The sequence below is a fragment of the Heloderma suspectum genome, chromosome 13 (genome assembly GCF_057233095.1).
Source record: "Heloderma suspectum isolate Gila_16-S chromosome 13, 16-S_ref, whole genome shotgun sequence".
NCBI classification, from domain to species: Eukaryota; Metazoa; Chordata; class Lepidosauria; order Squamata; family Helodermatidae; genus Heloderma; species Heloderma suspectum.
Genome location: NC_139470.1, coordinates 30,354,562 through 30,379,191, shown reverse-complemented (window position 1 = coordinate 30,379,191; position 24,630 = coordinate 30,354,562). Strand labels below are relative to the sequence as shown.

The window sequence follows — 24,630 nt, the reverse complement described above, 5'->3', positions numbered from 1 at the left end:
GCCAGAACCAGTGGTTTCTGTTTGGACCTTGTTGTCCCCCTTATCAATCCGGCTGCTGCATTTTGCACAAGCTGCAGCTTCTGACCCATCTTCAAAGGCAGCCCCACGTGGAGTGCATTGCAGTACTCTAACTTGGAGGTTACCAGAGCACAGACAACTGATAATCTGGGTTATCCCTGTCCAGATAGGGGCGTAGTGGGGCCACCGTCCAGAGTTGGTAGAAGGCACTCTGTGCCAACAGTCCCTGAATATTCAAGTGTATTGAGTGTTCACCCCTCCCTGCCAGAAGGCACTTGCAGCTCCAACCGTCAGTTTCCTAGGGTTGCAGCCTCTGGCCTCATCCCTCAGCCAGATTGCCCAGGGCCACTGGGAGGCGGCAACCCCGCCTCCCAGGAAGAACTTCACAGCAAGGGGCAACCTAGCCCAATACACTGGCCAGGGAAGGAACAGCTGGAGGGAGCTTGTTTCACCCTTCCCTGCCAGAAGGAACGCAATGAGAACTTTGAAACTAAGAAAAAGGTTTTTCCTCCTCCTTCCCAGCCCCTTCCCTTTTGTGTCGTGCCTTTTAGACAGTAAGCCTGAGGGCAGGCCCTGTCTCATTGTTCATCTTTGTAAGCTGCTCTGAGATCCTTTCTCCGCTGAAGACTGGGGTAAAAAATGCTGCAAATAATAAATAAATAAATACATATTCATGGAATGGCTGATATCTGTATTAGCATCCGATGATGAAAATAAATGTCTGGAGACGGTGAGTGGTTGGATGGGGAGGGATAAGCTGAAGCTGAACCCTGACAAGACTGAGATACTTTTGGTGGGAGACAAGAGGAGGCTGGGGGATGCTGACCTGTTGTTGAATGGGGTACGGCTACTCTTGAAAGACCAGGTCCGCAGCCTGGGGGTCGTTTTGGACTCCCAGCTGCCCATGGAGGCTCAGGTGTCAGCTGTGAGCCAGACAGCGCTGTATCAACTCCATCTGACACGGCGGCTGCGCCCCTTCCTTCCCGACCATCTGCTCCCATCGGTAGTACATGCCCTGGTCTCCTCTCGTTTAGACTACTGTAATGTGCTCTACGTGGGGTTACCCTTGAAGACGGTTCGGAAGCTGCAGCTGGTACAGAACGCGGCGGCTCGCCTGATTAAAGGCAGCCGCCAGCGAGATCACATCACTCCAGTGCTGAAGGAGTTGCATTGGTTACCAGTTGTTTTCCGGGCCAAATTCAAGGTGTTGGTTTTGACCTTTAAAACCCTATATGGTTCCGGCCCAGCCTATCTTAAGGAGCGCCTCCAGCAGCACCAGACAGGCCGCTTAACAAGGTCAGCCTCGGATGGCCTTCTCTCTGTCCCATCAGCCAGGACAGCTAGACTGGTGGGGACGAGGGAGAGGGCCTTTTCTGTGGTGGCCCCCACTCTGTGGAACTCCCTCCCTAGGGAACTCCGCCATGCCCCCTCTTTAATGAGCTTCCGCCGTGCGTGAAAAACGTGGTTGTTCAGGCAGGCATTTGGGGTGGGCTTGGGTATTTTTAGAAATATGATGTTTTTAATGTAGAATTTTATTATTTTAAACTGTTTCTATTATTGTATATCGCCCAGAGTGGCTGGGTGACCACTAAATGGGCGAGTAATTAATTAATTAATTAATTAATTAATTAAATTAAAACACAGCAGGATAAGGACCGATGTGTGGGACTGGACCACAGGTCCATGAAGCCCAGTGTCCTGTTTCTGACAAAAGCCTGCCAGATGCCTCTGGGAAGCCCATAAGCAGGGTGCGAAGGCAACCCCCCCCCATTATCCTTGGCATCTGGTGCGGAGAGGTAGACTCCTCCAGAACATTGAGGTTCCACCATGTTGTCATCACGTTGACATAGCTATCCTTGGTGAATCTGCCTACTCCTTTTCAAACGCTATTTTAAAAAATAAAATTGATTTCATTTTTATAATTTAGTTAGCAAACATTTCAAAATTAGAGGAGACAGGCAGACAAGGGTGTGCCTACGTTTGATGGCCCTTGATGACTGTAGCCGAGCCATCGGAGGCAGAGACCCTCAAAGTTTGGCGGGCTTCCCCTCAGGGGCTCTCCCTGGCCAATCAGATCCATTTCCCCTGGGGTTTGGATGGCAACATCTGGCACATGGCCGAAAGGAAGGCAAGCGGCATGTTCCTAGACACTCTGACACAGGTGGAACCTGAAATAAATGGATGAGCTATGCTGACCTCATGAGTGCCCTATAGGACAGGGGTGGGCAGAAAGTAGATCTCCAGATGTTTTGGACATCAGCTCCCAGCATACCTGACCACTGGGCATGCTGGCAGGGGCTTCTGGGAGCTGGCAGTCCAAAATGTCTGGAAATCTACCTTCTCCCCACCGGCCCCCAGCTGTAGGGAATCTGTCCTGTCCTCTGCTGCACCTGCTGGAGAAACTGACAGAAGAGTCGGCTAGGCCTGCCGCAGGAGCCTGCCAGCGCTGCCTGGCGCCGGCAGAGCAGCAGGGAGGGGGAGTCCCCGGGAAATCTGGAGCCCCCGCCCCTGAAGTTTACACCACCGAATGGGACCTTTTTTCCCCAAACCCCATCGTCAAGTGGGGTGGGAGCAATTTTCAGGGGGTGGTCAAAGCAGGAGAGGAGCTTTATCCCTTCTCTCCAACGGAGACTCTCTCGTCCCCTGGAAATCCCCCCCCCCCGTGTGCAGCAATTACTCTTTTACGCCAACGGAGCCAACGGAAGTGTTTTAAAACCCTGACTGCTGAACAGGTGTGCGTGAAGAGGGATCCAGACCACAGGCAGCTGGTGTCCCACCCACGGACGACTACAGGAAGGTCACGCAGCCCCCCTTTCCCCTCATGCATTAAAAGCATCCATGAAGGCGTTGCCGGTGCCCCTACCTGCCCACCCATGATGGGTCCAGCACCCACACAAAGGCCCTAGGCCTGTACCAGCACACGTGTGTGGCAATGTAGTGGTGGATGGTTCCTCCGTGCGAGGGCGCATCCTCGGCCAATCAGGATCTCCTCTTGTGCGGAGGAGCCCTTGTCTGTCTGTCTGTCTAGTATTTTATATCCTGCTCCTCAGCCAAAAAACGGCTCCCGGAGTGACTTACAATCAGTCAGTGAATTTACAATCTAAAAAAGGCACAACACACAAGGAAAAAGGGACGGGGAGGGAAAAGGGGGAAATTAAGCACATGGACGTGTGTTCAGCCCCTTCCCACAGCTGCTGAATCCATGGCTGCAGGTCATTATCAGGTGGCTGAAATAGCACAAGGGGATCCTGTGAACCTCCCTCGGGGCGTCTTGGAAGTGAAGCCACCGTGGGCCTCACTCAAAGAGATACTGAAATGGAGGGCAAGTTCTGCGTTTGGTAAACAGCATGGTTCAGAGCAACCCGGCAGGTTCAAGGGCGACAGGTCTCTGTGAAGGGAGCTTCCGAGGCACACAGGGTCCCCAGCGGCGAACAGAGCGTCCCTCCAGGGGCTCACTTTACTCACTGGTCTCGCAGTTGGCGCCAAAGTATCCATGGCGGCAGCGGCACTCATTGGGCCTCACGCACACCTCGTTGTCCTTGCAGGTGAAGTTCCCCTCGCACACCGCTGCAAGGGGAGAGAGAAAACGGCAGGGTGAGAAGATGGCGGGACGTCCACATCGTAGCCTCGCGCAAGGGGAATGGAAAACTCTGCCGCAGCCTTCTCCAACCTGCGGCCCTCCAGATGTGGTGGGGATCATGGGAGTTGCAGTCCAACACATCAAGAGGACCCAAGGTTGGGGAAGCCTGCCACTCCATTTTCCCCCAGAAGAGATGCGATTTGACCAGAGATCCCTCTTGGATGGCGGTAGGCAACTAACTAGTTTGGCGAGTCGAGGCAGACCACGGCACTAAGGGGTCTAGGAGAAATACAAATGACACTGGAAGCAGCTCCACAGAAAGGACATCTGGGTCCCATTAAGGGAACCTGCTGCAAATATAGTAACAAGTATCTGTTAAATAACAGCGCACTCCTCTGTGAGTTTACTTGGAATTAAGTCCCACCGTGTTCCATGGGGCTTACTCCCAGGTAATTGCACAATAGATGGCAGCCCTAGGGAACCACAACGAATTCCCCCGGGAGCGAATGGGGGAAACTGCCGCAGATTAAAATGGAGGTGGAATGCAATGTATAAATGTGACCTCTTTTGTGGTGTTTTAGATAAGACAGATCGCTTGAGGTTAGCTATTTTTAAAGAACTAAAAATAAAATTAGATGTAATCGTGCCTATTTCTGAACATTAGGGAACTTACAGTGTTCTTCTAAATTAACGAAAACTGTAAAAAAAATATAAATGTGAAAGCTGACACACTACAAATTTTGACCAACACGCCCCATTACAATTATATGTTACATAATTGAGAGCCAGTGTAGTGTAGTGGCTCGAGTGTCGGACTGGGAGCCGGGAGATCCGGGCTCTAGTCCCCACTCGGCCACGGGAGCTCGCTGGGTGACTTTGGGCCAGTCACAGACTCTCAGCCCAACCCACCTCACAGGGTTGTTGTTGTTGTGAGGATAAAATGGAGAAGGAGGACTATGTATGCCGCCTTGGGTTCCTTAAGGAGAAAAAAGGCGGGATATAAATGTTAATAATAATTGCTTTACACTGTATTTTAAACTACATGATACACAGTAGATCAGCCATCCCCAACCCGGTGCTGGAATACAACACTAATCATCCCCAGCCACCATGGACAATGGTCCTGCCAAGCTGGAGGATGATGGGCGTTCTAGTCCACCCATCTGGGCACAAGGTTGGAAAGGCGACAGTAGGCTGACCTATGTGGAGGCGGGTTACTTATATCTGCTATATAAAGGGCAGCTGACCACTTCTGCCTCCTCACCTAAAGCTCTGCAATTTGCTCAGTTCTCAGGCTGTTATCAATATGACCTCCCAATCGATCTGTTCCTGTTCAAACGTTTCCTTCCCATTCCACAAAAACACACAGTGTGCCTAACAATAACCAGCCTTTTCTTCTGGAAAGTTCTGGGCACCCACTCTGTGATGACATGGTCTTGCTCAGAATCCTTGGTTACTTAAATATTATGATTCCAGGAAATTGTACTGTCCTAGATAGAACAAAGGCTCAGTTTTGTTGCAAATCAATTGACATGCTTTAATGGTTAGATCAAACCGGTACGTACTTTTGTTTAGAAAATATCTGAGAACAAACAGGAAACTTAAATGTAAATCAGCTTTTTTCATGGGCAATGTAGCCCATTGGATGGGGATAAATGGATTTAAATCAACATGGGAAAGGAAATTGTTCAGTGATTTCCTGAGGGAGTTTTTATATCCAGTTGGGCCTCACCTTGACCTGTCACGAGTGGAGAGCATGACCTAGAACACACCCAGCTCTGTCTTCCAGCTGTGCATTGCTGGGGATGTTCGATGGTGGTGGGCAACATCATGACCCCCAGTCCTCAGGCCTCCCAGTGTGCAGCAGAGGATTCTGATGAGGACGAGGCACAGGCAACTTTCTCGGGGTAGGACTGCCAGTGCCTTTCTCAGGGCCCTCCTGGCCAGAGGACACAGCCCTGCCACCACCCTCTGGCTCAGAGGATGAGTCCCTGGCAGAAGCTCCATCTCTTCAGCCTTGCAGAAGCCTGAGACTACAAAATCAAAGAATAGCCCTTTGTCAGGGTTGCCTCTGAGCACAGGGAGTGGCCCAGTGGCTCAGGTTCTGAAGAGGAATTGCAGGAGGTGGAGGAGGAGATTTCCCAGGCTTGTCCAGAGATAGAGACACAGACTCCTCAGGCTTCAAAGGCCCGGCTGGAAGGAGAGGGCCTCTCTTCACACACCCCTGTGAGAGATAGCGAACAGGGAGAGGTGGGGCTTGGGGAGATTTCTTAGATGCCAGGCGCAGAGCCATGAGAGAGATGGCAGGGGCAGAGCTTAGAAAGTCTGCCCGACTGGCCCAGCATGAACAGTGGCCCTTAGAGGCCTCACGAGAGACAGGGAGATCCCCCACCCCACCCCTTAAGTTAGGACAGTAGCCTGCCTTTTCTTCAAATGGTGGGCAACTTTTGTAGCTTTCCTTTGAACTCCCTGAAGGCATTTCTTTTGTAGACTGTGAGTCACTGACCATTTGCATCTGTATGACCCATTGAAACAGGGAATTGAAGCCTCTTGTCTGTGTTTTGATTTGGGTTCTGAAGTTTACAGCAGGGGCAAAAGGGAATCCTGACACCCTTTAATAGTCCAGTCAGTTCCTGCAGGAGGGGCAGAACTGACCACACTATGGGTCTTGTCAGCTTTTATAAGGCTTCAGTTGGCTTTAGCTGCCTGCTGAGACAACATCCTCCTATTTTGTCCTGGTAGGAGAGAGTTCGAGCCAGTAGGAGTTACTTGGGAGTTATTCAAGGTCCTACTTTCTTCCTGCCTTGATCTTGCTACCAGCTTCCCCTGCAAGCCTCAAGGGACCACAGAATGGGATAGGTAGGCTCTTTTTCAGGGAAGCTCACTCACCATTACTGATCTTCTCACAGGAAAACCCCAGATAAGCTTCCGAGGAAGTGCCAGAGCCTCTCTGGAACACAGTCATAAACCATCTGGACTACAGGCATGCTGTCCATTTCTAGTCACATGCTCCAGTGGCATGGCAGATATGCCAGCATCCAGAGGCCCCATGGAGTACAGCATGGACCCCAAACATGCGCCCTTCACTCACAACATCAAACGTCCTTCATGAGAATGCGAGACAGTAGCAGGCTGCAAATTGGTGATTTCTGGACTGGGTTACTCGAGGGCAGGGTGGGGAAGGTTGACCGCAAGTAGAGCTCCCAAAGAATAGGCGTGGTCACGAGCACCATCCTTCCTCGGGTTCCCAGTTCAGGCCTGTGCTGAAGAGCAAGAAGAGCCAGTCCAAAACTGGGCAGCACCCTGGCCCAAATAGAAAATGTTTCCCTGGCAACCACCACTGAACAGACATCCATGCGTCCAGTCCCCACAAAGAAATGGTGAGGAAGCGAGTGGAAGGTTCCAGAAGCCCCAAGATGGACACCAGACAGAAATCTAGAAAAGCACAGAGACATCGTTAGATAACAGTAGGTTAGACAAGAGATGGAAACGGGGAGTTTAGTGTACTCAACAGGAAGGATCAACACCCAGGAGGCTTGGCACCCTATTCCCATCATGCACGAGATGCCAGGCGATGCACTTACTTACCCTGTTCATCTGTGGCACTCTTGCCCCCTGGGACACGTTTGGGTAGCATCCGACTGAGGCACTAAACACATGCAAAGGAGGAGCCGGGGGTGGGGCGGAATGGTTAGTGCTGAAATGGAGACCTCCGGCATATTAGTCTGTTATTCGGCCTTTAAATACGCAGGCAGATGAAGGAGCAAAGCTAACTTTTCGCCTGGGGAACCCCCGCAGCCTCAGAGGCTCCTGAACTGAGAGGCCGAGGGGTGACAAGGGTGGCTTAGGCAGGAAGGGGCTGCGGCGAGACCAACTCCCTGTGCTGTGAACTTCTGCAGTCTCAGAGGCTTTGGGCAGGTAGTAAAGTAACACACACAGCACGGCGGAGTTAGTCTCAGTGCGACAGGCTTGCGGACATTGCTGGACATCGATCCCAGCACAAAGGCAACAGCATGCCCATCTGCCCTCATATTCCGGCCTGTGACCTTCGGCTCTCCAGCTCCACGCCCCCCCGGCAGCCATCCTAAGGTCGCCTCCTTCTCTACATCTCCCTCCCGTTTCGCTCCCCTGCTCCTTACGCTCCTTGACCCCCCTTCCCAGAACAGCACTGTCATGTCTCGCCCTTCCTCCACGGACTGACTCAAAACCCACCTTTTCCATAAAGCCTTTGGAACGGCCCCTTAAGTCCATCTCCCCTACTGAATCACAGCCCATGTAAAACTGGACTGCATGCCTATTACTTCATCACATTTACTTCTGTCCTCTCCTTTATCAAATTCTAGACTGTAAACCAGCCTCCTCCAATCTGGCGCCCTCTGGATGGGCTGAACTGCAACTCCCATCATCCACAACCAGCATGATCATTGGGGGATGATGGGAGTGGTGGCCCAACACATCTGGAGGGCGCCAGGTTGGGGAAGGCTGCTGTATGCTCCTCAGGGAGATCAGAGATCTGTCTTTTCATTGTTGCTTTTTTACAGCCCCAGGAACATTAATGCCACTGTATACATAAACAGCAACATTCCCCCCCCTGCACCCTCCCCACCAAGCCAGGAAGCCTTGCAATGCTTTCCCAGAGGTGCTCATGCTTTGACAATGTCAAGTATATACAACAAGCGGGGAGAAACTGGATCTGGCAAATACACACGAATCATATACAGCATCCATAGAGGGGAGAGGGCCGTAGTTCAGTGGCAGAACCCCTGCTTTGTGTGCAGAGGGTCTCCAGTTTGATCCTCAGAGAAGGAACCCTGCCCGAAAACCTGGAAAGCCATTGCTGCCGGTCAGTGTCGACAGTACTGGGCTAGATGGACCCAGGGTCTGACTCGGTATAAGGCAGCTTCCGACATCTCTAATGACACTCTCTCTCATTTGAAGGCCAAGATCAGCTGCGGCTCCCAAGGACTGCTTCCGTGGCAAGCCCATGCCACTGTGTCATGCAGCCTTCTGCAATGTGCTGCTTTTCAGATGTGCTGCTTTCCAGATGTTCTGGACTACAACTCTCATCAGCCGCAGCTGGTCTGGCCAATGATGAGGGGTGGCGGGAACTACAGTCCAAAGCATCGGGAGGTCACCATGTTGGGGACGGCTGGTGTAAGGTGTGAAAAGGCCCAAAGACTGCGCTCTCAGTCGGTCTGTGAGACCGCAAGAATACAGGAAGCTTCTGTCTACCGAGTCAGAACCTTGGTCCATGCGGTTGAGTGGTGTCCAGCTGCCAGTGGGTCTCCAGGAGTCTTTTTTGCCCTACCTGGGGATGTAGCTGCCCCCAAGGACCGTGGGCCGATCCGGATGCAGGCCCCACCCCCCAACCTGTCTCGCTCTGTCCAAGTATTTCGGTGCTCGAGATGATGCTCCTGCCACGAGGAGCCAAGGGGCCCAATATATTTGGAACACTGGTCCTCCAGATGCCCCACTGAAAAACAGATGGGTGCTGTGCAGGAGCTGCAGTCTTGTGCAGCTCCTGGATGGGGCTGGGTCAGAGTGTCTAGATCCACCCACAGTCCCTAGGGGCAGTTGCCGGAGGCTTGAACTGGTGTCTGCAGTGCATAAGGTCCTGGTCCGTTGAGCTGGCAAGGGCAGAAAGACCGGCTCCTGGTACAGAGCAGAGGATGGATGGCCACCAGTCAGTGATGCTGTGGCTGCATCCTGCATCATGCAGGGGGTGGATCTCCAAGGTTCCTCCCAATCAGTGGAGGCTGGGGGCTCCGATGTCAGTGGGGTGGTGCATCCGCTCTGGGCTTCAGTCAGAACCAGTCAGAACTCTAACGGAGCTCTTCACGGTGCAAAGCTATAGAGTTCCGACTGGTTCTCGCTGAAACCCGGAGCGGAGTCACCGCCCCACTGACATCGGAGTCCCCAGCCTCCACTGCTTCCGACTCCCTCCATATGCGCCAGGCCTGGCCAATCCTGCGGTTCCATACCGGCTTGATGCTGCTCATCCATTTCCCCTTCTGTGCCTCAAGAGAACCCTGAAGCTCAACCGCTCTGAGGCCCAACAAGAGACAGTCCCAGGTCACAAGGATCCTGGCTAACCAAAATCCCTGGAAATCCTGTTCATTTCAGCGGGGCCCAGCATCCCAGCGGGCTGCCTTTCCATGGGTCAGATCTCTCCATCTCCTGCTCACCTTCCCTGAGGGAGCCCCACTGAGCCTGCCCTGGGAGGCAGGATCCTTTGCTCGGCTTGAAGGAGGATCCACTGCCACCCAGCAACTTCAGAGCCCGAGCTCCACTTCATCTGTGGCAGCCTGGCCATTTTCGCAGACATGCTGGCTGCTCGAGAGGCCAAGTGTGGCCGCTGTTGATCAGCACGGAGAAATATTACTCCACAGGAAAGGAAGAGGCCTTCGCCAACTGGGACGGCCGTGAATTTAACAGCGTCTAAAAATAACTTCTCCGAGCTTCCCATCAGCGCCTTGGGACTCCAAGTCCCGAGAACTCGCAGCCCTCCACCCCCTCTCTGTAAAACGCTACTAAAACGATCCTAACCAGAACCTTGGGCTGCCAAGTTCCAGAGTCAGCATCTGGCCACCGACAGCAGAGAACAGCAAGAGATGGTGAACAGCAAGAGACTGCATCTAGCCCTGCGCCTGCATAAAAAGAACACCATTCCCCACACTGCGGCTATTTTATTTATTTGATTTATTAGCTGCCCATCTGGCTGGCTACCCGGCCACTCTAGGCAGCGTACAATACTAATAACAGATTTACATAACCAACTGAACAAAAAATAACAAAACAACACTGCTCTAAAAAACCCTAACCCACCCCAAATGCCCGCCTGAACAGCCAGGTTTTTAAAGCCTGGCGGAAGCTCATCGCCTGTGGGTGCCCTCGCGCCAATACTCAACCTGGCAATATGTGGTCATACTGAAGTTGGGACCACCTTGAGCATGAGCAGAGCTCTCTCCCTGTGCCACTGAATGACCGTAGTAACCAGATTGGTAGGGAGACGAACCCCATGAAAGTCCCGTCAGCCCTGGAGAGGCAAGGGGATAGCAGCGGGGTCTGTGTGGCTGCCTTCTTGGAACAGCGACCGCTGCCTCACCCCAGAAAGGCCCATCTGAGCAGAGGGTCAGGGCACAGTCAGCCCTTCCTGGCACAGATATACCTGAGATGCTTCCAGGTGAGGCTTTTCTAGCACCATTGCCCTGCCCCATTCACAGAACCTTACAGAGGTCCAGAGGTGGTTGTCTCCCTCTCATTACCCTCCTGCGCTTTCCCACCGCTTCTTCCGTCTTTTTTTCTTACTGCAAAAAATCCATCACGGAAGAAGAGACGGAACAGGGGCACGAGGCCTTCTGACTGGAAACACCCCTGGTTTCTTGGCTCCTAACACACAGTGTTAGCCGTGCTTACCACGAAGCTGCCAATGCAGAGGGAAATGGATGGGAAAGAGGCTCCTCCCTGTCCCAAGATGGGAAATGGTGCGTTTGGGGTAGTCGCTAATCTGCTTAGGGGAGGGACAGAGCGGAGGAGGAGGAAGGACAAGAAAAAGCTCGCTCTTACGTATCAAACACTCCTCGCCTTGTTGCCTCCATCCTGGACAGCAGGCGGACCCACTGCAAAAGGAAAGACAGAGAGCGAGTCAGAAAAGGTCTGTGAGGCAGAAAGTGCCCCGTATTCAAATCTCACCATTGCCATGAGCTCACGTGGCAGCCTTAGAGCAAGACACAATCTCTCCAGCTGTGACAGGGTGATAATAAGACCACCACGTGCCTACTTTACGTGGCTGTTGTAAGAATGACAAAAGATAATGTATACAAAGCTTGCTGAACACTCGGAGTGCCAAATAAACACTATGTATTCCTGTTCTTGCCTCCCTTTGCCATTGGGAGACTGGCAGGATTATGAATCCATATCAGCGATGATTAACTGAGGAACGTATTTTATTAACTGAGGAATTCATTTTATTCGAGATTATTTGGATGTGAAATTAGTTGGCTCACTTTGCCTCCAGTGAAATTTGAATAAATCCTAGTAATTATATTTACATTAGCATATACAGATATAAATCAACATATACAAAAACACTATGCAGAAAAGGCACCTTCAATTCAGTCAAATACTGTGCAGCTCCAAGAGGTGTTTTAATAAAGGGACAGACAACAACAAAAGGATGGTGACCTAATATTTTCTTAAGTCTTGAGCAACGTAATATGGGCTCCGCCTCTTCCTCCCCCCATGCTTCCTATTTTGATCAACTCCCCAAGTTAGCAAAATCTTCAGATCTAATCTGAAAGCTCTTCAGGGTCAGCCTAAGACATTTTGCTGCCTGAGGCAAACAGCAAGAGGGCACCCCTCCAATCCATGTACAAAAACACCAGCTAGACTGGTAGTGGAACACGGGTGATGGAATGGCCTCCTCCGCCACACCTGGATGCAGCAGGCTGGCTGAGGGGTGCAGGGCAGGCCGCGTGGCCACAGTTCTCTCCTCCCAGACCTTGGTGCCGCCTCCCAGCATCTGCCACCTGAAGTGACCACCTCACTCTGCCTGATGGTAGGGTTGGCCCTGAAGCTGTTAATGAGGCTTCTTTGCGTGAATCCAGTCAATTCATGACTGAGGACTCTGCTCCTTAATTCCTCCAAACAGTTGGTAGATATAACATTTTCTGATCTTTTAAGTAATTTGTAAGAGTGGAGAAGAATGACCTTATGAGTATACTATCCCATTGGCAAAAAACTGACCTCTGCCCTAAGGTGAGCAGTTGATGCATCTAACAAAGCTCTCAGAAATCTGAGCCATGTAAGTCACCTGGGGTAGAACCTTGCCTAGAAACACCTTCACAACTGGGGCAGTAAGACCCCCTCCTTTGACTCGGCTCCAGTTTAAGTTGGCCTGTGCCAGTCTTTCACTCAGTGCCATAATTTGGTTTGTCCAGGCTGTATTTTGGGCAAAACAAATGTGCACGTTGGTTAAACTCCACACATGCCCAACCTGCTGGCTACTGAAGCTAAGGTTTGGCTTAGGATCCAAAGACAACCACCCTGGACCTTTAAGTGCTTTATGGAGAGAGCAGACCCTCCTGAATACATATCAGAAGCGACCCAACACTATCTGGGTCTATGAGATTCTATGAGAACTGCATCATTGGCATATGGGAAAATAAACAATTCCAAGAGAGGTGATCTCTCTTCCTGGTCCTGGAAAGAAAGGCTGATGCTGCAGCTGTGAGACCAAGCTTGCAATCCAATGCACCCTTGCCTGGGGGTAAACTCCACTGAATACTGACTGCACGGCAAGCTATTTACATATTTGTTAAGTCCAACGGGGCCCAAAAGACATTCCTGCCTCACAGAACTTCAGGTATGAAGTTTGCGGCTCTTCCTTTAGGGCAGCCTTCCCCAACATTGTGCCCTCCAGATGTGTCGGACTGCAACTTCCAGCATTCCCAGCCAGCATAGCCACATCTGGAGGGCTCCAGGCTGGGGAAGACTGTTTTAGGGCAATGTCAGCATATCCATTTTTTTATTCAGCAGAGTCACCAGCCAAGCATCTGTCTGGTTTAACCCTGGCAATTAATGCTGCCTAGCAATATTGCCTACCAACTTTGCAATACTTATCAGGTAGTTTAAGACAAAGCACTTTTCTGGGATTGAGCGCCTTGCCCTAAATCCAGCTTGCTTTTCTATAATATTGTGGAACAACAGTTGGAATGCTGCATGCCATTCTGGCTGCCCCATCTCAAAAAAGGGCAGCACAGAGCTGGCCAAAGGTCAGAAAAGGGCAACCAAAATGATCAGGAGGTTAGAACACTTTCCTTATGAGGAAAGGCTAAAAGCACTGGGGTCATTTTAGCTTGGAGAACAAGACTGTAGCGAAGTGGCACAATACAAGTTGAGAAATGTAGAAATGCCGTGACGAAACTGGGAAGAGAAAACCAGGGATGGATGAATTAGTCTATTTATGGCCCATGTCTGTTTCACATGTATTCAGCCCTAGGTCTATCCCGTCCAATTTCCGCATTAGTCTGCAGTTTTCATGCATCAGTCTGCAGTTTTCATGCATAAAAACTGCATGAAAACGGCATTTATTTTTATTTGCCCTAATATATGCATTTTTGCATGCACCTTTCCCTAATTTAAGCATTTCTGGACACAATTTGAGTCGAGACCCGCCTCACAACATTTGGAGAAGTGCACAATCCAGTGCGTAACTGTGTTCCGAACCACATATCAATGGGAAGTGTGAATTCAGCCAGTTCACTCAAAGATGTGGACTGAATTAAAATTTTCCGTCCATCCCTAGAGAAAACTCATCCTTCCTCTCCTGCTGAGAACACTCACAGGGCCAATTTGCACGTAACCCATCGGCTGTCAGGCTGTCAGGAATGAGCAGAATTGAGCAGCATGACAGCCACTTCTGCTTTCGATGAACAACCTACAGTTGGCCCATTTGCAGGTTGTTGAGCGTGATAGTGCTGGATTGTTCAGGGGCAAAACAACCCAGCAGTCAACTCAACAAAAAACCTTGAGTTAGCTGCTGGGTTGTTTAGCCCTGGAGGGAGCAATCCTATGCTGCTAGACAGCGGCTAGACGGCTACAGGATAGGCTGTTATCCGGGAACTGACCCTGGAGCCCGTGCTCTGAGGTCGGTTCCCGGAGAACCGACTTCCCCCCATTTCTGCGCTGCCTCGGAGGCACGTCAGCCCTATTTTCTCCTAATTAAATAGGAGGTTCAAAACAACTTTGAGCGATGATTAAGCTCTGGGGGACTAGCCCCAGAGTTCAGCCCCCCTGCTACTACGCAGAGAGAGCTATTCTTCCAAAGCTTCATCCAGATGCTGCTCCTGCCTCCCCTTTTTCATTCCAGGGGAGAGATAAAAAGGTTTTTCAACCTTTTAAAGAGCTGTCTGAGATAGCGTCCTGTGGAGGCTCCGCGAAATGGTGCAAGAACGACATTGGCTCCGACCGGAAGTCTAAAATATCACATTATTAAGGAATAACAATCCATCTGGATATTGAGTCAAACTCTGTAATTTAACTACAGAGTAACATCATCATAAAGTAAGTGACTTAAACAAAATGTTGGAGGGAGCAATCCTATGGTCGCCAGACAGCGGCTAGATGGCCATAGAATATGATGTTTTCCAGGAGCCGACCTCGGAGCCCGTGCTCTGAGGTCGCTTCCCGGAGAACTGACCTCCCCCCACTTCTGCACTGCCTTGGAGGCAGCACAGAACAGCTCCGTCCTCCGCACTCGCAAGAGGAGTGCGGAGCGGCCAGAAAGGGGCATTGCTGGGGGCGGTCCAGGGCGAGGACAGTGTAGCTGCCTGTACGAACACATCCTATGTCGTACAGCAGCCTCCTTCCCCGTTCCGTGCTCCTGCAGCTAGACAGCCGCAATCGGCTGTCTAGCCGAAAAAGCAGGAGGAGGAGCGTGGAGGGAACGATCCAGGGCAGGGAGATAATGACTGATGGTACGACACATCCTACGTGTCATACAGCAGCCTCCTCCCTTTGTCTCACCGAAAAAGCCGGGCAGGAGAAGCATGGAGAGAACGATCCCCCCGTGCTTCTCCTGCCCTGCTTTGGATAAGTTGTTGCCTCCGAGTTCAGAGGCGGCCGCCTATCTAGATAGGATTGCGCTCTAAGTCCTCCTAGCTCCAGGTTCACACATCATGCTCAACAACCTCTGAAGAGCCTGATCATAGGTTGTCGATTAAAAGTGGAAATTGTGGGCACAAGGGAAGCAGCATGCTGTTTAAACCATGGGCTGTTGTTCATGCGAACCAAGTCACAGGGTCACCCTGTGAAATGGACTGGGAGTAGATTAAACAGGACAGGCAAAAGGCAGGACAGCTCCTCAAAATGCATCATTAACTTAAAGAACTCATTGTCGCATGATGCAGTGATGGCCACTAACATAGATGGCTTGAAAAGGGAATTGGATCTATTCAGGCAGGATGCAATTTAATGGCGACTAGACGGGGAAGCTAAGTGGAACGTCCCTGTTCAGAGGTAGCATGCCACTGAATGCCTGTTGCAGGGGCAGCAACAGCAGAAGAGGGTTGTTGTCTTATGACTTGCTTGTGGGGTTCCCAGACGTATAGTTGGATACAGTGGTAAGTAGGTAGGGTGCCGGAATAGAGGGAACTTTGATCTGATCCAGCACAGCTCTTCTCAGTGCCAGACAAATCCCTTACTAACTGGTCTGCGTGCGTCCATGCGCGCCCCACCCTAAACACACTTTGACACTGGAAGAACAAGGCAGAAGTTCACTGTAGCTCAGTGGCTTTGCCTGCGGAAGATCCCTGGCTCAGTTCCTGGCATCTTCAGGATGGACTGGGGAATGGAGGTCAGGTGGTAAATTTTGAAGTACAGGCGCTGATCATGACAGTCCCCACAGCCACACCCTCAAGGAGAGTCCAAAAATCCAGGCAGCTCTGTTGAGCCATAGCAACAAACTACTTCAAGCAGTTTTCATCTCCACCAGAAGTGGGTTTTTTGTAAAGCTAAGGGGTCTTAATGGCCCATTCCAGAGCAAGCCACCCCCAAATAGATTGCACTGCAACAGGGAACAATGTATTGTTGCCGGGAAAATCATCCTGCCCCCATCCCCAGCTACCATGAGGACTGCAGTGAAGCTGAGAGGGAACAGGGAACTTGAGTGGGGTGGGGAAGGCAGAAGACATCAGCGTCCCTATTGATCCCTGTCTGAAGCCTTGGGAGAGCTGCGGTTGCCAGTCAGTGTACACACTACTGAGCGAGGCGGACCAAGGATTTGACTCGGTAGGAGGCTGCTCCCTATGTTCTTCCTAAGACAGCCCTCCCAACCCTGGCTGGGAATGATGGCGGTTGCAACAGTGGAGGCAAGGTGCTTCTGTACCTTGGAGAGCTCCTTGAGAGTTCTGACTGGGTTTGACTGAAACCCGGAGAGGATTCACTGTCCCACTGACATCGGAGCCACCAGCCTCCACAGGGTTGCAGTCCAGCACATCTGGAGGGCACCAGGTTGGAGAAGGCTATCCGAAGGTGTTGAAGGCCTGAGAAGGGGGAGGGGCCCGGAGTTGTGGCGCACCCCTCCCCCTCTGCTAAATTGGACCAGCTTCCAGCACAAGGCATGGCTTGGAGCGGAGGGGTTGCTCTGCTCCATAAAGTGTCCTATTAGGAAATGCACGCTGTAATTTGAGGAAGGGGCACAAAGCGGAGCCATTTTTCTGAATGGAGCCATTATCCGGAGGCCTGCACAAGCTCCCCTCCTCAGAAGGGGCTTTAGCGTGGAGGGAAGGGGAGGAAGCAGAGCGGGGAAAACTGGTCTGATCCGCGCAGGGCACAGTCCACCAAGGCAATGCTCATTCACAAGCCCGACTGCTCTCGGGCCTCTCTTATCCATTTCAGTGTGCCCTGGGCAGGAGGGCTGCCACAGTGGGTCAGGACCAGGGAGGCATGAGCTCTGCATTTTTTTTAAGGATTAAAATTCTGCAGTAAAGTAATCCAAATGGCACATACTTAGACAGATTTCTTCCTGGAGGAGAAGGCTATTGATGGCTACTAGTCCGGAGGGCTGTGTGCTACCTCCAGTATCAGAGCCAGTGAGCCTATGTGCACCAGTTGCTGGGGAACATGGGTGGGAGGGTGCTGTTGCACTCATGTCCTGCTTGTGGGTTTCCTGTGGGCCGCAGGTTGGCCACTGTGTGAACAGAATGCTGAACTAGGTGGACCCTTGGTCTGATCCAGCAGGGCTCTTCTTATGTTCTCTAACCTTGCATGATTTATTCCACATTTTTAAGAACTTTGGGGATTTGGGGGGATCCAGGCAATTGCAGGCCAGTTAGCTTAATGTCTGCTCTGGCTAAATTGGTTGGAGGCATTATTAAAGATAAAAATAGTAAGCATATAGAAGGGCAAGCCCCGCTGAAAAAGAATCAACATGGCTTTCATAAAGGCAAGTCCTGTCTCACTAACCTTTTAAAGTTTGTTGAGAATGTCAGTAAACATGTAGACAGGGGGATCCGGTAGACACTGTTTACTTGGACTTCCAAAAGGCTTTTGACAAAGTCCCTCACCAAAGACTCCTGAGCAAGCTTAGCGGTCATGGAATAAGAGGAGAGGTCCTCTTATGGATCAGTAACAGGTTAAATAACAGAAAGGAGAGAGTAGGAATAAATGGTAAATTCTCCCAATGGAAGGATGTAACTGTGGGGTCCCACAATGATCTGTGTTGGGGACCAATGCTTTTCAACGTATTCATAAATGAACTGGAATTAGGAGTGAGCAGTGGGGTGACCAAGTTTGCTGATGACACCAAATCATTTAGGGTGGTTAAAACAAAAAGGGATAGCCAAGAGCTCCGAAAGGCTCTCTCCAAACTGGGAGAATGGGCATCCAAATGGCAAATGCAGTTCAGTGTAAGCGAGTGTATAGTGATGCCCACTGGGGCAAAAAATCCCAACTTCAGGTATAAGCTGATGGGATCTGAGCTAGCGGTGACCGACCAAGAAAGAGATCTTGCGGTTGTGGTGGACAGCTCAATGAAGATGTCAACCCAGTGTGTGGCAGCTGTGAAAAAGGCAAATTCCATGTTAGGTATAATTAGAAAAAGAACTGAGAATAAAACTGCCAATATCATACTGCCCCTATACAAATCTATAGTGTGGCCACACTTGGAATACTGTGTACAGTTCTGGTCACCACACCTAAAAAAGGGTACTGTAGAACTGGAAAAAGTGCAGAAAAGGGCAAGTAAAATGATCCAGGGGCTGGAGCATCTCCCCTATGAGAGAAGGTTACAACAACTGGAATTGTTTAGCTTGGGAAAAAAGGAAGGTAAGCGGAGACATGATGGAGGTCTACAAAATGAGGCATGGTGTGGAGAATGTGGATAGGGAGACATTTTTCTCCCTCTCTCAAAATACGAGAACCCAGTGGGGCCATCCCATGAAGCTGATTGGTGGGAGATTCAGGACAGACAAAAGGAAGGGCTTCTTCATGCAGTGCAGAGTTAAACTATGGAATTTGCTCCCAAAAGATGTAGCAATGGCCACTAATTTGGATGGCTTTAAAAGGGGGTTGGACAAATTCCTGGAGGAGAAGGCTATTGATGGCTACTAGTCCTGATGCCTCTATGCTATCTTCAGTCTCAGAGGCAATACGCCTGTGTACACCAGATGCTGGGGAACATGGGCAGGAGGGTGCTGTTGCACTCGTGTCCTGCTTCTGGCTTCCTGGTCTAGAGCTGGTTGGCCACTGCGTGAACAGAATGCTGGACTAGACAGACCCTTGGTCTGATCCATCAGGGCTCTTCTGTTGTTCTTATGGTATAATTAACAGCCTAGGTGTGTTTACTCAGAAGACTGGCATTCAGCGAGGCTTACTCCTGAGCAAGTGTGCGCATAGGAAGCCATCTTTGTTCTGTCTTTGCAAATCACGAGGAGGGGCAAGGAGTTACACTGAAGCCCCCCTCCCCACTACTGGGAATCTTCTTTGTCCTGCCCCCCAGTCTGGCAACTGAGATTGTTGCTAGCATTGCCATGCACTTTCAACTCACAAGGCCTGGGTGTCCACGGCTCATCCCAAGAGGGCTCAGGCTTTTGCAAGTGCTCCATTTGATGCTCAAAAAGACTTGCTTCTTGTCAGAGTGCTTGGAAAATAAACTCGATAGCAGTTGCCAACGTGCCTGTCTCCACATTCCCCTGCCCCCCCGGCCGCCCCCCAAGAACCTTCTTTTGGGACAGGGGAAGAGGAAGGCAGGGCTGGCAGGCACTTCCAGCGCCTCACCGGAGCCCGTTTCCTGCCAGGGATGGGACTACCAATCCCAGAGATCCTGGTGAGGAAAATGACCCAACTACCATCATTTCCCTGCTAATGTTCTTGGAGCTGGTAGTCCCATCCCTGGTGAAGAAAGATGAGAGCACCTACTGCCTTCCTATGTACTACCGAGGTACACAGGAACATCAGATGCGGCCTTAACCTGATCATTGGTCCATCTAGCCCAGTACTGCGAACACTGACTGGCAGCAGCAGCTCTCCAGGGGTTCAAAACAAATGAATCGATGCTAAAAAGCATACAACCACACAAAAAATGGGAGAAGTGATGATATAATTAGTAACAACAAAAAGGGGTAAACAGATGAACACAGTATCAAAAATGCTATAATGTGAACTCTAGTGATTACATTATAAGATAAACCGACCAGGAGTGAAGCATACTGGTTACAAAGGCACGCATGAATTATATAATTAGTTGTTACTAATTATATTATTAGTTCTCTCATTGTTTGTGCAGTTGTATACTTTTTCGCATTGATTCATTTGTTTGCACTGAACTGTTGCCCTGGGTTTGTGGTTTTCTCCAGGGGTTCAGGCAGGAAATTTTTCCCACCCTACCTGCAGACACCAGGGACTGAACCTGGGACGTTCTGCATGCAAAGCAGGGCCTCTGCCACTGAGCTATGGCCCCTGGACCTTGGGATAGAGCAGGGCTGGGGAACCTTGGGCCCTCCAGATGTTGCTGGACTGCAGTTCCCATCAGCCCTGACCTCTGGCCAAGCTGGCTGGGGCTGATGGGAACTGCAGTCCAACAACATCTGCAGGGCCACAGATTCCCCAGCTCTGAGGTAGGGGGCGGCAGCGGTGGTAAAAACATGTGCAGGATCAAGGCAAGCCAGATGCTCTATCCTCGGCTCGCAACAGGCTGAGCATGGGGCCCTGTCCACCTGGATTTGAACAGGGGAGTCCCCTTTTGCAAGTGCCCCCTGTGCAAATGTCTGTGACAGCTCTACATAAGGACTCTACATAAGGTCCACGTAAGGGCCATAAGGACTAGAAACATCCTCTTTTTTAAAAAAACTGAAAGCTAAGCTTCTCCGGGAGCTGAAGTTCTAAAAAAATATATGCTGCCATCTGCTGATCTTCTGAACTGTGGCAGCCCTGCTAATTTTATTTTTGTTTAAAAAGATACCACTAGTGATTACATTTCACAGCAATTCACAAAACAGAACAATAAGCATGACACCCCCAAAGAAACAGTAAACACAAACCAAACCATACATAAGTCAATAAAACAATCTCAGCGAACAGCAGCATATGAAACAAAACAAGAATGGGGAACATCGAGAATGAAAGGCTTTCCGGAGAAGCAAAAAAGCACCTTTGGAAATACACACTCTCTCAGCATAGAGTTCCAGAGCAAGGGGGCACCCACAGAAAAGGTCATACTGCTTGAAGAGGCAGATCTAGGCTGCCCACAGGACTGAATTTGGAGCAGGACTGCAAGCCAAAACAGCATCTTTCAAATCAGAACTGGAAGCAAAATGAGCGCCAGCACGATGGCTTTGCAATAGAGGAAATGTGCCCCTGGGCCTACACCCTTCAGACTCCCCTTCCTAACTGCCCACTGTGACCATGTGAATGTGGTCACCGGGGTGCCCCAGGGCTGGGCAGCCTCCTGCCTTATGAATCTCCTTTGCATTTTACTAAAAGAGCCAGGTCCCCCCAGCCAGAGCCTTGTGCAAAACCTACACATTTAGAATCCAGGAACGAGGTGCCTCTGAGCATGTGCGCTGCCCAGGATTTTGTTTTCAGTACCATAATGGAGCTTGCAGTCCTTTCACACAAAAACCCACACATGGTTTCTCCCCAAGCTATCTTCCTTTCCGCAGCCTAATTTTTGGCATTGGGGGTGTGTGTGTGTCTCTTGTCACTATGATTAAATTGGGCATTAGAAAACTTTGTCCGTCTACTACAAACAGCACATTTCCTCTATTATAAGCGTGCTATAAACCTCCTGCCCTCCCCTAGAGCACAGGCAGGCAGACGTCAGGCTCGCAGGACCAACACTTTTCACTAGAACCCTGACAGAAGCCTGGTCAAAAGACGTGCTCTTAGAATTCAAGAATTCTGAACGCAGGGATTTGCTGAGCACCAGAACGGAGTGGAACCCCTAGTCCAAGCAAAAGCCCACTCCTGGTTACCCCAAGCTCTCTTCATTTCTGCAGTATAATTTAAGGGGTGTGTGTGTGTGTGCGTGCACGTGTGTGCACAGGCGTCGCTGCGTTGCTGCTACTGTTACCCAACTGAGAGTCAGAAATCCTTGCCAAACTACTGCAAAACACCCAGAGATCTGCCCATCTACCTTCTGCCTACTCCTATCCTAGAGTATTCTATAGTTGCAAGCAAATTTCTTCAGGGTTTGAGATGGAGAGGGAAGAATGCTTTGGGTCAAGCCCTCCAAATTGGGGGTCGGGGGGAGGAGATCCAAGCTAATCTAAGTCTGCCGTGAAGCCACTGGCTAATTGATGACACCAGCTGAGCTCAGAGGAAGCCCACCCAAGTGCCCTCCAAAAGCTAAAGCACATTGTATCCCACCCCCATTTCTATGAGCTTTCTTACATCACAAAACAGACTTTGTCTGGTAGGAAAAACATGGATCAGAGCACTTCTTTGGGGGGTGGGAGAAACCTCGTCCAGAAATTCCACAGCAGAAACTGCAAAGCCTTCTCGTCTAAGAGATCTTGTTTGCAAGACTTTAAATCGAAAACAGATGTATCGTCTCTTTCCATTGGGTTTTAAGTTACACTTGGAAGGAGGGATGGCGGGTGTTTGGGCTTTTTGTTGTTGTTCTTTGAACCTCATGGAAAAAATGGGGGGACACCTGTTGGGAAGGGGGTCCCCTCAAATGTCAGTACATTTTAGAGCTCATGTTTCCATTTTGAAAGCTGTGATCTATGGCACAATATGGCTGTCAGTGGGCAAACGGGTGGGAAGGGGGTGTTACTATGGCCAGAGGGGGAAGGGAACCCCCCTCCACATCTTGAGACGGTTAAGTACAGGATGGGGTTAATGCTCTACAAAGTGGTTTTAGCTTGAGAGAGAGAGGAAACCAGAGGCTTCCAAGAGCTAGTTGCTGCTGGCATCCTCCAGAGTTTAAATACAGGGTTCCAAGAGAAGTTGCAATTAAGGCCCACCAGCCGCAGGCCCTTTCTTCCTGGTGCGATTGCGAGGGGGGCATTCAAGTGACCCACGGGGGCTGCAGGGCCCTTCTGTTTAACAGCCAAGTTCAGAATCACTAGTGGAGACTGGACACACACACACACACACACGAGGAAGGGATGTCTACACAAGAAAAAGCCCCCCCCCCCAGCTCCCAAGGGGCCCCATCATGGGAGGTCATCAGGCAAGGAGGGAAGAGACTGGAAAGAGGGGCGAACAGGAGCACGCCCCAAATCCCTAGAGGAAAGCTACAGTGGGAAAAAGTTGGCCCTGCCATTAAGAGGGCCACGACAAAATGGCGGTGCATTCAGCAAGGGCCACTATTGTGAGAGCCCACAGTCTAGCTGACATGATGAAAGGAGTCCCAAACGCCAAATCTCTCCTTGCAGCCAAGATCGGGGGTGCTTCCAGCCAGAGAGCTCCTAGCGCTGGCAGGGAGAAGCCCCTGTGCGCCTCTCCTGCCTTCTTTTTCTTCATGGATGATCGGGGTGCTTCCGGGCGAGTCTTACAACCTGCCACTGTCCTGCCTCATGCACGGGATTTCACACGTGCGTGTCCGGGCATCGCGGCCTTCCGCTCGAAATGCCCCCATGTTTTCTCACGGCTTCTTTTTTCTTACCACCAAACCATCCATTAAGAAAAAGAGACTGAGCGGCCGCACAAGGCCTGCGGATCAGCAGCGCTGGGCGCCCCCCATCCGGGAGCAGGCCCTGGGCCCCGGAGGGTGAGCGAAGCAAGGGGGAAACCCAGGAAGGCCACGAGTTGAGGATGGGGGCGCCTGGACCCCCAGAAGGGTCCGCGACGGAGGCGGGGCAGCGGCGCTGCGACAGCCTCGTCTGGAAGCGCCCCCGGGGCCCCGCAAAGAGCTCTGGGCAGACGGGAGGCCGAGATGCCTGCCCGCGCGTTACCGCACAATCGCCCGTCGGGTCCCGCGGCAAAGGAGGCGCAGGGAGGCTGCGGCGGAAGGAGAGGCGGCGCCCCCAGGTTGCGCCTGGGCATCCTCCCCGGGCGGGCGGGCGGGCGGGCTGAGGCGCATCTTTCAGAAAAGCCCGAGCAGGAGCGGGAGGCGGGCGCGGCGGGATGTCTGGACGCGCGCTGACGGCGCGGCACCCTCCCCCCTCCCCCCTCCCCCAGCCCTGGGCCACATTAGGGAGGGCCCCCCTCCCTTCAAAGTAAATGTGCACCTCCCTTCGTGCGCCGGAAGGGGGGCGACAGCAAACGATGCCCCGAGGCCGGGCATCCCCACGGCGCAGAGCCTTCCCAAGCGCGCCCCTGCGCCTGCGGGCAACCCACGAAACCCACCTTTCGCTCGCCGGCTTCATCCCGGACGGGGCGGGGGGAGAGCGGGAGGGGGCGGCGGGAGAAGCGCGCTCCCGAGAGCGCCCCAGCGGCGCCCACGAGCGGGCGGGGGCGCCGTCCCCAAGCGCGGCGCGCACGGAGGGGTTCCCGGCGCGCCCCCCAGCGGCGGGGCGGCGGCGCCGGCGGCTCTCACCTAGACGCCGGGCAGACGTTCCTCCCGTGGGGGCTCAGCTCCTGGGCGGCCCCGCGGCCGAGCAGGAGCAGCAGCGGCGGCAGCAGGGCGAGAGGGAGGAGCGCGCCGGCGCGCCGGGCCCTCGGCGGCGCCTCCATGCGCGGGGCGCGCGGCTCTCCGGCCCTGCGCGGGCAGCCCGGCTCCCCGGCGGCGGCGGCGGCGGCGGCGGCTCCTCCCGGCTGCTGGCTGCTGCCGGGTCCCGGCCGGAAGCTGCAGTGCGAGCGCCGCCGCCGCCGCCTCCCCCTCGCCCCTCTCGGCGGCAGCGGGAGGGGCGCCCGGCCAGCCAGGAAATGCCGCATTGGTTCCCCCCGCGCCGCCTGGTCCCGGGCCAGGCGCATCTCGCGCCGGACGGGCGGAGGCGCCGCGGCCCGCGCCCCGGGGCCTCCTCCGCGCCCCCGCACCCGCCCGGGGCCGGCGTCCTCCGAAATCGCTCCCCGCGGCGGGGCTTCAGTCCTGGGGACGCGCCAAAGGGGGAGGCAGGGGCGCCCGAGCGCCGGGCTGCCGGCGAGGG

The 24,630-nt window shown here is 52.3% G+C and overlaps 1 protein-coding gene across 2 annotated transcripts in view; it reads right to left on the bottom strand.

The window, feature by feature from the left end:
- The window catches only part of SCARF2 (scavenger receptor class F member 2), a 70,136-nt gene extending 45,718 nt beyond the window's left edge, over nucleotides 1-24,418 (bottom strand). The window contains exons 1-3 of one of the 2 annotated variants that reach the window (XM_084819705.1): nucleotides 24,081-24,418; nucleotides 11,165-11,217; nucleotides 3,484-3,585 (exon numbers count right to left, since the gene is read on the bottom strand). In XM_084819705.1, coding sequence (XP_084675831.1) covers nucleotides 3,484-3,585; nucleotides 11,165-11,217; nucleotides 24,081-24,418 — 493 coding nt within the window. Of the gene's footprint in view, nucleotides 1-3,483; nucleotides 3,586-5,330; nucleotides 5,632-6,487; nucleotides 6,562-11,164; nucleotides 11,218-24,080 lie in introns of those variants that run through there. The other variant, XM_084819706.1, reaches the window with a different exon arrangement.
- Between the last annotated feature and the right edge of the window lie 212 nt (nucleotides 24,419-24,630).